This window comes from Acomys minous (assembly GCF_964271855.1).
Source record: "Acomys minous genome assembly, chromosome: 13".
Classification (NCBI taxonomy): domain Eukaryota; kingdom Metazoa; phylum Chordata; class Mammalia; order Rodentia; family Muridae; genus Acomys; species Acomys minous.
In genome coordinates, this window is record NC_140495.1 from 7,663,899 (window position 1) to 7,680,878 (window position 16,980).

Consider the following 16,980-nt stretch of genomic DNA (forward strand, 5'->3'; position numbering starts at 1 on the left):
ACATGAAACACGAGCTCTTTCTGTTTATTTTGGTGTGCAAATAGGATTTTGTATGTTTTCTTTATGGTAAAAACATTCCACCCTAGGGTTATTGATATGTCTGTGTTATTTTTATTGCCAGGGAAATAAGATTTTACTATATTACTGCTGACTGCAAATCCTCCTGAGATGGCTTTTCTTTAGGCAAACTGATATCCCATTAGTGACCCTACACTCTCATTTTCCCGGGCTTAGGCAGGATACTTGTCTTTCCTGCCTTAATGCCAGAAAATTCAGGGACTGTTTGCATCCCTTAAAGGCACAGATGTGGGGCTGGGGAGGTGGCTCAGTGGGCAGAGTGCCTGCAGTGCACAAGAGGGGTCCTGATCCCCACAACCCATGTGAACTGGATGCTACAGTGAGAGTGTGAGTCCAGTCTTCCTATAGCAACATGGGAAATGGAGACAGAACCCGAGGGTTCAGGGATTGGCTGGCCTAGTGTAGGAAGTGGTAAAATGGGAGACCTTGTCTTAAAAGCAAAGTGGAGATGAGGACCAACATTTGGGTCTGTCCTCTGACCTCCACAAGAGTCATGTGGTGTGTAAGCACTTGAGTGCACACTGCACACAACGATACATAGGTCTTCAATAGGTAGCTCAGTTCTATAGATTGTGGCTAGCTTGGTGTTTAGTTCACGTGAAACCTCACCCATATGCCCACATCACGGTTCTTAGTCCCAACGAGAGGCCTTGTGGGTAGGATTTGCCCCTGTGCATTGCAGTGATTGGTGGGATGCCAGAACTCCCCAATAGAGTTCAGCAGCATCTGCCTGTCTCCAGACGTTGTCAAAAAAAGAAAAAGACTGCCTCAAGTTTAGAACACTCAGATGTACTAAGAAGGCTTTTGTTGGATGGGAATCATGGCCCCAAGTGTGTGTGTGTGTGTGTGTGTGTGTGTGTGTGTGTGTGTGTGTGTGTGTTTGTATGTATCTGTGTATGTGCCTATATATATGCATCTGTCTGTATGTAAATGTGTATCTGTGTTTATATGTATGTATGCATGCATGTATGTGTGTGTCTGTGTGCTTGTGCCTGTGTGTGTGTGTTTGTATGTGTCTATGTGTGTGTGCCTGTATATATGTGTCTGTCTGTATGTGAATGTGTATCTGTGTTTGTGTGTATGTATGCATGCATGTATATATATATATATATATATATATATATATATATATATATGTGTGTGTGTGTGTGTGTGTGTATGTATGTATGTGTGTGTGTGTCTGTGTGTTTGTGCCTGTGTGTGTCTGTGTTTGTATGTGTCTCTCTATGTGAATGTGCCTGTATGTGTCTGTCTGTATGTGAATGTGTATCTGTGTGTGAGTATGTATGCATGCATGTGTCTGTGTGTGTGTGCTTGTGTCTGTGTGTGTGTGGCTCTGCACAAATGCCACAGTGGTTCAGAAGCTACATGCTCTTCCAGAGGACCTGAGTTCAGGTTTCAACACCCACATGTAACTCTAGTTACAGGGGATCTGATGTCCTCTTCTGGCTTCTCAGTCACTACATATATGTGGTAAACATACCCTGATGTAGGTAAACACTTATCCACATAGAACACGCAAGCAAACCGTAAGCACTAAACATTAAAACAAATCTCTAAAGGGACTAAACGATTATACTCGAACAATTTGCTCAGGCATCCGTTCTGAACTTTGTGACATCACTCACCAGGCACGACGAGTGTGTTACCACACACAAAGTACAAGGACACACGCAGGGAGTACCTCTAACTTTGCTATGATGGCTACAAGTTGGGTTGATTTTTTATTAGTTGCTCCCCAGTACTCAACACCTCCACTCGAAGCATTTATTTGGATTTGTTTAAGTAGATGCCTATGTGAGAGGGCTGGGCTTTCTCTGTGTTTGCCATGTACATGTGTGTGCAGGTGCAAGTGTGTGTATGTGTGTATACGCCTGCATGTGTGAACGTGTGTGTATGATGTGTCTCTGTGTGGTATGATGTATGTGTATCCATGTGTGTATGATGTGTGGGTGCATGTACATCCATGTTTTGGTCAGAGTTTAACCTCAGATGTCATTCCCAGGAGACCCTCATCGTGGTTTTTGAGACACTCTCTTTCATTGGCCACACCCTCACCCCATAGGGTAGGCTGGCTGTTGAGTGAGGCCCAGCCATCGACCTGTCTCCACTTCACCGGTGCTGGATTACACGCACTCCCACATCTCACTTATCTTAAGTGCGGTCTAGGAATTTAACCCAAGGGTAGTGGATGTAAACATGGTTTTGTTTTGATCCCAAGTGTGGGAGGTGAATCTGCCTTTAGTCTGCCCACAGCTGATAAACAGCCTCATGAGAGGGTGGGTTGTAGTAGATGTAAACATTTTTGTTTGTTTGTTTTCTGTAGGCTTTGAGCTTTTTAAAATCTATATATTTGTGGTTCTTTAATGTTTATACCTCCCTTCGAACCCACCTATCCTAGAAAGGAGAGAAAAGAGATTATGGGAACAGTAGGAGTAGACCTTCTTAGACAATGTTCCTGGAGCAAATCCACTCTTTGTAGTCGTCAGGATTCCAGTAGGACCTGTTAAACAGCAAACCAGCAATTCAGCAAAGGTGACTGCAACCGCAGCAGCCGGAACCCAGAGCAGCAGCGGAACCTGGAACCTGGAAGTGTTCTATGGAGCTTCTCAAATTGGAGCAATGAATAGTCAAAGCCAGACCAAAAAGCTCAAATCCAAATCCTTTGTTTTAGTATATATTTCTGTATATATGTGTTTGTCTGTATGTGAATGTGTATCTGCATTTGTGTGTATGTATGCATGCATGTATGTATGTGTCTGTGTGTATGTGTCTGTGTGTTTGTGTCTGTGTGTGTGTTTGTATGTGTCTGTCTATGTGTGTGTGCCTGTATATATGAGTCTGTCCTAGGGTGTTTATCAGTTGGCAAAGACCATGCCCCACAAGAGGCAGTTCCTCTTCTAGTGGATAAACATCACCTGTTCCCTCTGTTTCCTATCCCATACTTGGGATCAAAACAAAAGCATGTTTACATCCACCACACCTAAGTCTTGTGTTTGCCCTTTCCTGACTGAGCTATCTCCTCAGATAGTGTCTGTAAAACATGATATGTCCATGTGGCAGGGGCACCAACACGCTGTGGTCCTTCCTTTGGAGTCGGTATCTCTCCTTCGGGTGCAGCCCTCCTAAGGCATAGCTGCCACCGGGGCCATCTCCTGATGCGGCCTAAATTAGGGCTTTCAGTAAATTCCTCTGGTTCTTCTTTGGGTCTATAAAGAGTACACACAGCCGGATCTTGGGATTAGATTAAGACACAGGGCTCCGTTGAACACTCTTCCGGGTGTGTTTTCCGTTCGAAGTGATTCTGACTTGAATGGCAGTTTCAGAATGTGCTAGTAAGTATGAAATGTCATTCTTATTTGATTGATGGGATTAGAGCAGATAGAACAAAAACCGCATTAAATTTTCCCCCACAGGTTCCTCCCATGAGTGTCCCTTTACTTGGTTGGTTTCTTTATATTTCTGCTCTTTGCATTCCCCACAGAATGTCTTTGCAAACTCTGTCAATGCAATTTTCATTGCTTTCATTTTTAATATTCCAATTGGAATGTCTTACAAAACAGACCACCCATGCTTCCGTGCAGCCCTTGGTTCCCCTGTCAGTTTAAGAGGGCGAGAGTGGACTTGTACACAGGTTACCTCATCGCATGGGTGTGAGATGGGCACTTTGGTGAGTGGCCCTGGGTAATTGTTATGTCCTTATGAGCCTCTAGGGCCGGCCTCAGAAACAAAAGTTGCCTAAGACCTAAAGGGGATTGTTAAAAGCTAACCAGAGCTTCCACAGCAAAGGTCTGCTGAGTCTGGATACAAACGCCCTTCGTTCTTGGAAAGCAGACATTCCTCGCACTTCCTTTGGACATTTGCCAAGATGTGGCATTGGGCTTCCCTTCTCTGGGGTCTCATCTCTACCTTCCTATCAGTTTCATGGCCCCATTGTCGATGGTCGGAATGTCAGCTTCTCAGTCATTTGTGCCTTCCATAAACAGTTGTTTCCTTTCTACAATGCCCCAGGCTCCCTTCTACACAGCAAGACCATTAGTAACTGAATCCACATTGAACTAACAGTCTAGAGAGAGAAATAGTTAAGAAATATACTGTATTTTTCTGCTTGGGCTGTCGTAGGCAAGCCATTGTCTTAACTGTAATTGATCTCCTCACGAGTTCCAAAGGCTCAGAGTTCAAAATCAAGGACATCATTTTGCTTTCTGTGAGAGTGTCCCCTTTCTGGCTTTTCGATGGCCACCATCCTGCATAACATTGGTGACTCTTCCGTGTGTGTGTGTGTGTGTGTGTGTGTGTGTGTGTGTGTGTGTGTAAGGGGGAGGATGGAAGAATGGCTTCTTAAGTGTCTGTTTTTAATTGAAATCACAAATTCACTCCAAACAAGAACCCACCCTTCTACTGCCCTTTCACGTTGTTTCTTCAGAGGCCTGTCTTCCAATACAATTATACCAGAAGTCAAGGTTTCAATGTATGAACTGCGGAGGTGGGAGATACACTCAATTTATAGCAGAGATATTTCTTGAGACACTTCCCACTGCTTCAGTTATAGAGCAAAGAAAAATAATAAACAAGAAGATTAAAAAAAAGAAAAAGAAAAAGAAGAAGAAGATGAAACCAGAGATGATAGTTGCTACACTAGCTACAAGTGCAAGAGGGCAGAGGGGTGGGGCTACAGAGGGGTGGGGCTACAGAGGGTGGGGCTACAGAGAGGCAGGACTACAGAAGCTGGGCAGCCCTCTGTGTAGACAGGTTTCACACTGTACTGCTCAGTAGGCATGGGAAAGGACAGGATCTTGGGGAGGAGAAATTTCCAAAGATGTAGGTGTATAAGCAGTGGGTAGGAAAAGAAGTTGGAGAGGCTGGCAGAAGACTTACTGGCAGGCTGGTGACTCAATTCCGCCGTCATTGCAGTGAGAAGCCCTTGAAGGCTGTTGGGCTGATGAGCATAAAGGTAAGGCACACTTTGAGGGACAAAACAGAGAGTCACGGAGTGATATTTCAGAGTCCTGAAACACAGAGGCACACACAGTAAATGTTCAGTAAATCTTTAAAAGTGGAAATTGGAGGGCTAGGGAGCTGGCTCAGTGGCTAATAGCAACCTGCTGCTCTTTCAGAGGACCTGGGATGATTCCCAGCCCCCATGTCAGATGGCTTACCTGCGACTCCAGCTCCAAAGCTTTCTATGACCTTGTCTGGCCTTTGTGAACACCTGCTCAAGTGTGGTGCTCATACAGCTAAGCAGACAAACACACATACACGCATATAAAAATAAAAGGCACAAAGATGAATGTTTTGTGTGCAGCAATCATGTGTATAAGAGACGTGTCACAGTTGGATGCGGTGGACACCTGTAATCCCAGCGGAAGAAAGACAATTTGCACAAGTGTAAGGCCAGTCAAAACTCAAAAACAGTGTTTCCTGGATGGCATGATGGTGTACACCTGTAACTCTAGCACTCAGGAAGCTGAGGCTAGAGGATCAGGAGTTCAAGACCAGCCTCCGTAACTTAATGAGTTAATGACCAGCTTTAGGTTCCATGAGATCCCGTTTCCAAAACCAATACTCTGGAGCAAGGCCAATTTGGTATGAATTTGATCATATAAATATATACTTCTATGTATGTGATCTCTAGATTCAATCTAGAGTGAGCATATTGACCATGTGTGTGAGTGAGTGTGTGTGTATGTGTGTGTGTGTGTGTGTGTGTGTGTGTGTGTGTGTAATGGTGCATTTGCCCTTTGGGGGCTATAACTCTATGGTTGTGTCAGGCACACAGAGTTCTGAGCCCACAGCAACCAGGGTTTGAAGAGCTGCACCCATTCCTCAATTCCTTCACACTCCTCTGGAATAACTCCTTCCTCCTCTTACAACCAGACTATACCAGCCTCTGACTCACCTCCTGCCTCAGCAATTATGCCTTTTCCACATTGTAATATAAATAGGATGTGTGCTTTGTGGTGGTTTTTTAAGTCTTCTTTCCTTTAGCATCACTCTCTTGACCTACTGTGCTGACTCTACCACTGGTTACAGCTGTCTCCCCCCCCCCTTATTGATAGATTTCACGGTCATGGATTCCACCAACTACAGTAAAAAATATTTGAAAAATGTACATCTACATACAGACATCTTATTCTCGCTTTTATCCTTTATAAAATATGGCTTAACTCTTTAGAGGAGTCATGCTTTGCATGAGATATTATAAGTCATCAAGAGTTAATGTGCAGCAATCCAGGAAATACTACACTGTCTTATGGAAGAGAACAAGGAATCTCTGTATTCCAGCATCGATGGCGAGGGGAGGAGATGGAACCCATCCCTTGCGGACAATGAGGATGGTCGAGGTTACTTTTCATTGCTTAGTGGTGTTCCATTGTATGGATGCGCCACTGTCTTTGGACAAATTTTAATGACATCTGGTTGCTACCAATTTGAGACAAATATGAATACAAGTTCTGTCCACGTTTGCATTGTGGATTTATATAAACAAGTTTTTATTTATCTCACTTAGGAAGAATAGGGTGCTGGGTCATAGGCTGTGCTATGTTTATGCTGATAAGAAACTGCCCAGCTTTCCCCAGACAACCGTATTGTTTCTCCCTCAAGCAGCAGAGTTTAACTTTCTCTGTATTCTTGTCAGACTTACCTTTGTGTCTTTTGTTTCATGTCCTAGTAGGTATACACGTAACATCCCTTTAAAAGCACCAGTATTAGAAGAAATAGTGATCAGGTGTAGGAAGAATATAATGTAAAATTGATTAGTTGTTTGTTAATTTTTCCCATCTCCAAATTTTTTTTTTAATCCAAAGTACATATCCTTAAAAGGTCCTTGGTAGGGATTGGGAAGGTGGCTTAGCGATGAAGAAAGCTCACTGCTCTTACAGAAGATCTGAGTTCAGTTCCCAGCACCCACATTAGAAGACTCACAAACATCTGTAACTCCAGTTCCAGGAGGTCCAACACCCTCTTCTGGCCTCCACAGGCACTGCATTCAGAAGTGTGCGCGCGCACACGCGCGCGCGCGCACACACACGTATATGTATATATACATATATGTATATGTAATTTAATTTTATTAATTAAATTAAATAAAAATGTAATATAAGTTTTAAATTCTTGGTTAAACCTAAATAAAATAAATTTAATTTAAATAAATTTTAATAACAAAAACATGCAAGTCACTAATCCTTGCTTTGAATCATTCACTGCTTGAGTCCTGGCAATCTCAAATCCTAGCTCTTCTGTATCCAGCAGAAGTAACTACCATGAAACATTCCTTTTAGAGAAACTCACATAACTGTTTTCAAAGTGTCAGTGAATCCAAAGAGAAAAATGAACATCATGACTGACTTCTATTACACATTTAGCGAAGTAAAACAGTCATTGCTTTATCCCTGGTTTTTCCCAATTGACAGGAACATGAGCGTGATAGTCTTTCTTGGGTGACCTTGTCTTATTTGATCCATGGCTAGCTACTTTGGCCTCTCCTGTAAGTGGAGCTGTGTGTGTGCTGAGGCCCACCTGGCTATTCCAGAGTATGCTACTGGTTTTCATGTCTAGGAGTTTCTCTTCAGTGGAAGAGAAGGTTCTTTCCTCAGATTTGTGAGTTTCTAATGTCACCCAGTGTCATCATATAATTGTGCAGTGAGGGTTCCAGAAGGTCCAGGAAATGAACTGCTCTACACAGTCTCCTGGAATATGTCCCATAGTCCTGTGATCTACGCTACTTCCTTGATCAGAGACAAAATGTTCCTGCTTCAATCCATACCCAAGTCTTCCTCTTTCTTCTCCTTCCATGGAGAGCACGTTCTCAGCAGGAACCATGGGCACTAACACAAAATAACTAACAGTGGATCTCAACCTTCCCAATGCTGTGACCCTTTGACACAGTTCCTCATGTCGTGGAGACCCCCAACCATAAAATTATTCTTGTTGCTACTTCATAACTATGTTTTTTGCTGCTGTTATGAATCATATTGTAAACATTTGAGATATAGGATATCTTATATCCAACCCCAAAGAAAGAGTTATTTGACCACCAAAGGGGTTTCAACCCACAGGTTGAGAACCACTAATCTAGAATCTTCTAGGAATAATTTTTTATTTCCTGAACTGATGTGAACACTGGCCATCCTTACAAAGCTTGGTGCCTTCTTCATGCCCTATTCCCTTAGAGAACACTTGTGCACTACCACCTGTTGTAAGGCTTGATACTGCTCTCTGCATGGAAGTTTACCAATCCTCTTACTCTTGTGTCCACAGTTGGTTTTGTAAAAGTTGTCCCTGTGTTTGGCTGATTTGTCCCACTTGGAAGGATCAGATATTACAAACCTTCCAGATGGTCCTGTGAACAGTTTGGTGGAAAAGCACTGGTGGGGAGTTCTCTTTCCTGATGTGCTTGGTAGAGTTGCATTACGGGCCAGGCATGCTGCTGCTTCACGGATCCTCTTGTGTTGTTTTCTGTTCACAGATTTTATTCCTCACCGTACAGTCTCGCAACCAACCGCATGATTCCACAGACATCTATCACGCCATTCATTGCCGCCTCCCCTGTCTCCACATATCAGGTATGTCTGTTTACCTGTACCTCAGGCGAGATCTTCCCGCCACTAATGTGCTACTGAGGGTCCAAAGGGGAATGGTAGGATTAAAAGAAAGAGACGTGGCCTACACTGTAGGCACGCCTTAATGCGATAATGGTTCCTGTTAGGAATTAAGAATTAGGGTGGACTTGCTGGCTTCCCAGGGTTTATTTGCATCAGTTGGCTAGATAATCAAATCTGTCCTGCTTTGCATCCTTCCTGCTTGTGTCAGCATATCCCCTTTCAGCGCCGGGGAAAGATCCTGCCTGTTGTGCGCTGTTTTGGGTTGCTCACATCCCACAGTGGGTCTTCTCTAATAAACACTTTTGTAGAGATTCCCTTCCCTTACTCCAGGGCAGCATGCCTTCGTCATCTCACTTTTTGTCACCAGTTGTCCTGGGAAAGGCACCCCACTAGATGTTAAATGGGACCTCCCGATAGGGGAGGTAAGCAAAGCGGTAGATCACACTTCTTCTTCCTGCTCTTTAATCGTATTTCTTATTCTTAGAATGATCAGATTCTGGGGTCCCGAGTGTTGAACTGCAGGAGCTGCTGCGTTCACTGTGTCCTAAAAGCAGGTGTTCTAGCCAGCAGTTCCAAGACCAATGGTGGGCGGAAGTCATCACACGCTCCCCACAAAACTCGCTCCTCATCTTGCTCCTGTGAGCTACCTACCAGCTACACCTAATCACTCTACTCTCTTTGCCGACTGGTGCTCATAACTCTTCTCCCAGTTCATCATAAAATGCCGGTAAATGCTACATAGGGGGAGAAGCAAACGGAAAGACAGAGAACGTACAAACACCTGTAGCCGTGATTTCTTTGTAGTCAGCAGCACATGTGGGGGCGAGTGTTCCCGCGTGTGCGTGGGAAGCTGCTGTTGCCTACTGCCTCCTGCTGCTAGCAATCCAGTGGCATTTCCCCAGCTCACTCACTCCATACATTTTCCAGGATGCCCCATCTGTCAGAGCATCAAAATTGAAGTTTAGATGCCCACCGAGTCCCCCAGAAGCGTGCCATTTCTTTTCTATACTCAGACTCTCAAAACAAGATCCCCATGCAACAGGGTAGATTTTTGTTTAAATTGCACGAGATGTTTCCAGAATGACTGACTTCTCTTTGGGGACCCATGAGGCTGTGTGCAGGTGTGTTTCAGCTTTGTTCTTCCTCTAGGTGTGTGTGTGTGTGTGTGTGTGTGTGTGTGTGTGTGTGTGTGTGTTGTCTTTTTTCTACTCTTGGTCCCTGCTGGAGCCAAGACCACCCACTGAGTCACAGCATGGAATACTTAAGTGATGTGAATAAAATATCCACAGAAAAGTGATTATCTTCTTCCAAACAAGATTACAGCAATTCCCCATGTTAATTCTTACATTGCACTGTTAAAAATAAAATATCTGAAGTATATTGGCAAATTTCAGGGTAAGAATATAATGCAAAACAAAATCTCCCTGGCTTTCTGTGTGAGGGTCCACTCATAAATTTTCTCATTTGACTGACACGTGACACATTTTAGAAGCACTGCTGGCAATCCCTATACATTATATCCATGATAGCAGTTGTCATGAGAGAGAATAATATCACAAACATGTTTAGGTTGGCCTCAACCTAAAACATTCCTCCACACTTTCTGTTTTATTCCTTCCTGACACTAATTTTGCTGCTTGGCTAGCTCTACCATAGGTCAACCCGAGCATGCGAAGCTACGATTGGTAAGGGGACGGATGGGAGTCTTAGCAGTCAACCTTTGTTTCTCTCAGTGTTTCCCTGGATGTCCCTGGGAGCTAACCTACAGGTAGTCTCTGGGGCTTCTAGTACTCAACTCTGACTTCAAAATAAGGCTTCAGGGTTCAGCCTCCAGGGCTGGGGAAGTGGCTTCATCAACAAAATACTTGCAATCCCCAAAACCCACAGAAAAAGGTGCAGTGACACAAATTTGTTATCGCAACCAGGGAGACAGAATCAAGCAGCTTTGGGGGCTAACCAGCCAGTCACCTTAGCCTGCTTGGTGACTTCCAAGTGAGTGAGGGACCCTGTCTCAAAAAAACAAGATGAATTTTACCGTGTGAATGACACCTGGTATTGTCCTTTGGCTCTACATGCACACTTACAAACTTACAAATACACACACACACACACACACACACACACACACACACACACACGTGTATGTGCGCACATGCACAAAAGTGTGCACATATACACATGTGCACATACATGCACACATGCACACTTACACACATTTACATACACACACATGCAAGTGCACACACACACACACACACACACACACACACGGCCTGGCCTACGTGGGCATTGCAGCCAGCCACCTACTGGGGAATTGACAAATTAGTCAGAGCCCAGAATTCTCGTCTCTGCTTCCTAAGTAAGACCTAGCGCAACGCCACCAAACACGAGAACCGAGTGCCCTCTGTGATTGCCTTGTCCTAATGAATGCTGTTTAATGCATAGGTCCAGAGTACTTCATGGACGCCTCATCTGCCATACATTATGCAACCAACAGTAAGTGTCCTCAGTCACCTGAGGCTCAATGTTTCTATTCTCCAAGTGCAAGCTTTCGTGATGCATAGTGGCTTTGGGGTGGAGCTTGGTCCTAAACTAGAACTCGTTCAGACAGCCACTTTGTCCAGAAGCACAGTCACCATCGGGAAGGGCACAGAAACACACGCCACAGGCAGTTAGCAGCAAGGCCAGAGACAGAGGCAGAAACAGATTTGTTATGAAAGAGGGCTTCTGCTCCAGAGAGAAAGCCAGACAGAACTCCTGACAATTCAGCCTGAAATATGAGGGAAAGCTTCTCGGGTCCTGTCTCCTCACTCATGGCATGATCAGCTCTGATGCCATCTTAGACCATCACGGGCCAAGTTCAGACTCCATGAAATGCATTTGTAATACCTACAAGAAAAGATGATGCATGAACTGGAAGTTGGACAGATGTTCACATTAATGACCATTCGCACTCTAATCTTTACTGAAAAAAAAAGTGTTCCAAAACATTGCAAGTACTTTCTACTTACTGGGATTTCCCATTTGTGGTCCCTTTCCTCAGTCCCTCGATGAGATGTGAGATGTATTACAGAAAAACCTAGAAGGAAGCAAAGGATTCCCTTGACTTTTGTTTTATTTTCCAGTTTTTATAGCTCTATAAGAGAGGAAGGGAGGGAAGGAGAGACAGGCAAGCAGGCAGACAGACAGACAGAATATTTCAACAATACCACACTCCTTTGAGTATGAAAGAGAGGTCAGAGCCCTAGACAGGGAGTTAGTTAGTTGTGCGCCAGGCATCTGGGTTTCCTTTTCTATTACTTAACAGAGCTTTGGCAGGGAGAGAAATAAGTGACAGAAGATGTAGAAAGGGCCATCATGATCATTATCGTCATTATACAATTTTAACCCTTTTAGATATCTCATTTATATAAAACAGCCAGGGGATTAAATGTACAAAGACACACACACACACACACACACACACACACACACACGCACATGCACACACACACACAAATTTACTCAACTCAAAAGATCAGAGAACATGGTTTTCAAATTTACAAGTTGTCTTTTCATCTTTTAAGAAAGGAACTTCCCATATTGCTTCTAACATTTCAATAGTTGTCTTTATTTCTTTTTGTTTACATATATGTGTGTGTGTGTGTGTGTGTGTGTGTATTACCACCACAGAAGATGTAGCTATATTTTGCAAGTCCTTCTATTTTCCCTTATTTATCCATCTCGGGGCCTTCCTGAGTTCATCCTGCCTTTGTTCTATAAATTATACCAATATGTCCAATACAGAAAAAAACTCCAGGCTCCCTGTCCAAGTCATGAGATAAAATCCAACATGTTCTGCCAAAGCAAAATACAGCCTAGTACAGATGGAGCCAGCACAGGGCGAGTACAGAACGCTTGGCAAGCTCTGGAGAGGAGCGTGCCCAGCAGGAACCAATAAACAGCTAGGAGAAGTAATGTGTGCTCACCTACAAAGTCATAACACTTATAGTCTCTCTCTCTCTGACCATCTCCTTGTGGCCAGAAGGAATGCGCATCTGCAAAACTGAGCATCTTTCCAGATGTTATACGATGGATAAAACCCCCAGTTCTTCTTGGACTCTTAAAGGAGGGAGGTAGGAGGTGAGGAGAAGAGGAGGAGAAGAGAGGAAGTGGTTGTGTAGATCATTATTTCACCTGGAACTAGGGACTATATATAGCCAAAGCATTCTGCGTCTTCCTCCTCTATCCCAGCAGATCTTCAACTCTGTCTGATTGTGTGTTTCTAGCATGTTTTTCTTCCTCAAATAGTGTGATGTGATGTGTGTGTGTGTGTGTGTGTGTGTGTGTGTGTGTGTGTTTTAATGTTATCTCTTTGCATTTTGCTAGCTGTGGCTTCTGGTCAATGATAGCATATCACTTCCCATGACTGAGCTGTGTGTCATGGTTGGGTTTGGTCTCTGAGGCTAACATGTGAGGTCTATGGCTCCAGCGGTTTCCTGGACAAAAGATTGCCTGGGCCACCCACCACTTTGTTTTCTGAAAATGAGCTAAACAATGTCATGGCAACACTGGGTTTGTGTCATCACTCTCCCCCATAACATGCTTTCCGGTTGTCGGTACTATCTAAGGAACTTTACCAACTGGCCTGAGGTCTTCATCAAGGCAAGAGTTAAACTGGTCTCTTCCTGTGATATTAAAACATAAATATAGCTCAGCTACCCGAGGACAAGAAACAGACTAACTGGCGCTGGCAAGACTGAGCAAGTGGATGACCGATTGTGCTGATTCCTGGCTGTGAATATTGCACTGGGGAAATCTTTCTAGCTTGTGGGGAGTTGGGCAGCAGATTAAACTTTCTTTTTCTTTACATGAACATAGTAATATCTAAATAGTTACATATTTTATTCATTCACCAAAACATAGAACCAATAATTGGATGAAAGTGTTCTGATGTTTGTACAAGGAAATAGTTCACAGCTTATTCTAACTAGACCCAGAGACATCACTGAATCTCTTGAGGGTGTTGTCAAATTCCACTTAGGGAAGACTGCCATGTCTCTTTGGTCTGGTTGCTATAAACCAGAAGAAACTCTAAGGTGAGAGGACTGTTGCACATCTGACCGTGAACCAACTTTGTCCACATGCTTAGTTGTCTCTCTGTCTCAGCACAGGGCTCCTGATTGTTCTGAGATCTCAGCATTACTCTAACAGGCTGATGGATTGCAAAATATATCTGTTCTCCAAAGGAGCACAAGAGAAGGGAATGCCACAAGAGCATACAGTAGACAGATCTGTATTCCAGTGCATGCATGCTTTGTTAACTCCATACTGCTGACTAGGAGAGGGGAAAAAAATGACAGTTCCCAAGAGAAAGCAGAGTCCCATTGCCTTCAGCTCTACTTAGGCTTCTTTGAATCACACATCTTCTATTCTTCATACTATTAGTGTCACTTAATCTCAGGGAGAAAGGTCACCTTTCTTTCTACTTAATTACAATCTGGTTATCAAATTAACAGCTGTGTAAGAAAAGTGAGGTGCCCTTGTTGACACTTCGACAGTTCTGTCACCATGCTGGCTAAATGGTAATTTTTATGATGAAATGAACACCGTGTCTAGGGCTAAAGAGCAAACAGCAACTTTCCTTTGGCAGCAGGGCTGTTTCCGGAAGCTGGGACACTGAGTTTTAGCCTTCTTTGTCTGCTCAACTTCTAGGGGTGTGTTCCTGTCACAGCATAGCCCCCGATGTGGAAAATACATTGCATCTGTGACCCAAAAGCACTGTTTCGGTGCAACTTCTCTCTTATGCCAACATCTGAACAGAACAAAACATCAAAACCTCCATGTTTTCATTGCTCAAGTGTCAGAGTGAGGTGTTTTGAGTGTCTGCAGAAGTAACCTGGCCACAAAAATGCATGTATTTGATTGAAATAGTTCTCAATGTAATAAGAACTAACTCCTAAGCCATATGTTACTGCTCCTAGCAGAGCAGAAGCCATAGGGGTGGGAGCAGCCCATTGGGTGCCAGCTTCTCTTTGTTGCCTTTTCCTTATGCTACACCTCCAGGGTGAAGTAGCTGTGACGAAGGCACTTTCCATTCTCTCCTGTAAACACATGCCTGGCTTTGCTGTGGTTGTACAGTATTTATAGCGCTTTTCAGGAATGAATCTTAGGTGACCTGGAAAAACCAATATGAAGTCTACACTTCAACCTTGCTTAGAGTGTGAAAGAATTTGCAAAGCAGGATTCCTTCAAGCACAGATTCTCTTCTTTATGTTATGTTTTGCGTAGCCAAAGAATGGTCTATAATAGCCATACTTTTGATTGTAAATTATTTACTAAATATGGAGAAAGCCAAAGTAAAAGAATATATAGAAAGGGATAGATAGATGACAGATAGATGATAGGTAGATAGATAGATAGACAGATAGACAGACAGACAGATACTAGACAGACAAGATAGCAAACATCATTTAATCTAGCACCCACAACTTCTAGCTGTAGAAACTGCCTGGTGAAGCCCCTTTAAGGCAGACTGCTGGACTCTAAGGCCAAGCAGAATGCCTTCCTCATGTAGGGCTTCTAAATAAAAGAACAAAGAGCAGCAGACAGAGAGGACACTATCAAAACTGGGCGCTCACAATACCCAGCAGAAACTGGCTGGGGAAATTGAGGTGGTCCGCTACAATTCATGACTGGGTTTTCTCTCACTGTGTGCACTTTGGCTCTTCCCTCCCACTGCATGCACTTTTCTATTGTGGGATAAGCAGAGTAACCTCTCTTAGGAATGGTTAGCCTCCCCTTGTTCTCACAGACATGGTGTGTTTACTCTGTGGCTGGTTTGCATTTCTTCCTTTTTTAAAAAATATATTTTATTAATTTATTCATATTACATCTAAATTGTTATCCTATCCCTTGTATCCTCCCATTCCTCCCTCCCTCCCATTTTCCCCTTACTGCCCTCCCCTATGACTGTGACTGAGGGGGACCTCCTCCCCTTGTATATGCTCATAGGGTATCAAGTCTCTTGGAGAATGTGGAAATAGAAGGATCCAGAGGGCCCTAGAAACCTACAAGAAGAACATTATGATGGGCAGATCTGGGCCCTGCTCAAACTATGGCACCAGCCAAGGACAATACATGCAGTAAACTTCGAACCCCTACCCAGATCTAGCCAATGGACAGGACATTCTCCACAATTGAGTGGAGAGTGGGGTCTGACTTTCACATGAACTCTGGTGCCCCATATTTGACCATGGACCCTGTATGGAGAGGCCTGGTGGCACTCAGAGGAAAGATAGCAGGCTACCAAGAAGAGACTTGATACCCTATGTGCATTTCTTCCTTGCGTGTTACAGAGTTGGGACACTAGCCCGTCTGTAGATAAGGGGCCTTAGAGGACACTCGATACAAGCATGCTTGAGGGATGAGTGGCACTGTGGGGAAAGCAATGCCCACTTCTCAAGGGACTCAAACAGCACATGACAATTTACCAACACATTACACCTTATTATCACTATATACCACCCATGCAATTCTTAATCATAAAACAAGATTCATCTCCAAGCATTCTGTTACAGATGGTTTTACTTTTCTCCACTCTTAGAATTGTCTTAGTTTTGTACGGCTGTAACAAAACACTAGGTTTTGGCACGACAAAAGAATGATTAACTTTGGCTCGATGGCTTAGCCATTTTTCTGTCCGTGTGATGAGATGGTGTGTCCAAGACAACTTACAACAGACCGTGTCTTTTGGGAGCTTTCAGTTTCAGAGGGCTAGTGTCCATGACCATCATGGCGGGAGCATGGCAGCAGGCAGGCATGCAGGCTCTTAAGCAGTAGCTGAGAGCTCGCAACTTAAGGCACAACCACAGGGCAGAGCCAAAGCTAACTGGGAATGGCCTACCTCCAGAGACACACCTCCTCCAATAAGGCCACGCCCCCTAGTCCTTCCCAAACAGTTTTACCAGTGGAGATCAAGCATTCAAATATAAGAGCCTATGGGAACCATTCTCACTCAGACCCTCAAATTCCTAATTTTCCTGGCTGGAAGTACAAGATATGCAGCAATGTCTGCTTATCCCCTGTCTCCCTCACCCCAGAAGATGGCATCAGAGGGCTCTGGAGAGGCTCTCGACCTTGAGTTTAATCCATATATTTAACAACCCATTTCAGCTTCATTAGACATGCCCTCTTGTTCATTAGCATCATGAGAAAATTATTATTTAGTGTTTTTTTTGTCTGTAATCAGCTGTATACATTGGCTTTAATCCAAAATCTTTTAAGAAATCAGTTTTATTCCTTTCCCTTTTGCCAG

General features: G+C 43.7%; 1 protein-coding gene across 17 annotated transcripts in view; it reads left to right on the top strand.

The window, feature by feature from the left end:
• The window catches only part of RBMS3 (RNA binding motif single stranded interacting protein 3), a gene marked incomplete at its 3' end in the record, with an annotated part of 1,316,912 nt that overhangs the window by 1,205,931 nt on the left and 94,001 nt on the right, over nucleotides 1–16,980 (top strand). For 12 of the 17 annotated variants that reach the window (XM_084751857.1, XM_084751867.1, XM_084751868.1 and 9 more), the window contains 2 exons: nucleotides 8,549–8,645; nucleotides 11,130–11,180. In XM_084751857.1, coding sequence (XP_084607983.1) covers nucleotides 8,549–8,645; nucleotides 11,130–11,180 — 148 coding nt within the window. The remainder of the gene's footprint in view (nucleotides 1–8,548; nucleotides 8,646–11,129; nucleotides 11,181–16,980) is intronic. The other 5 variants (XM_084751869.1, XM_084751873.1, XM_084751871.1 and 2 more) reach the window with 1 other exon arrangement.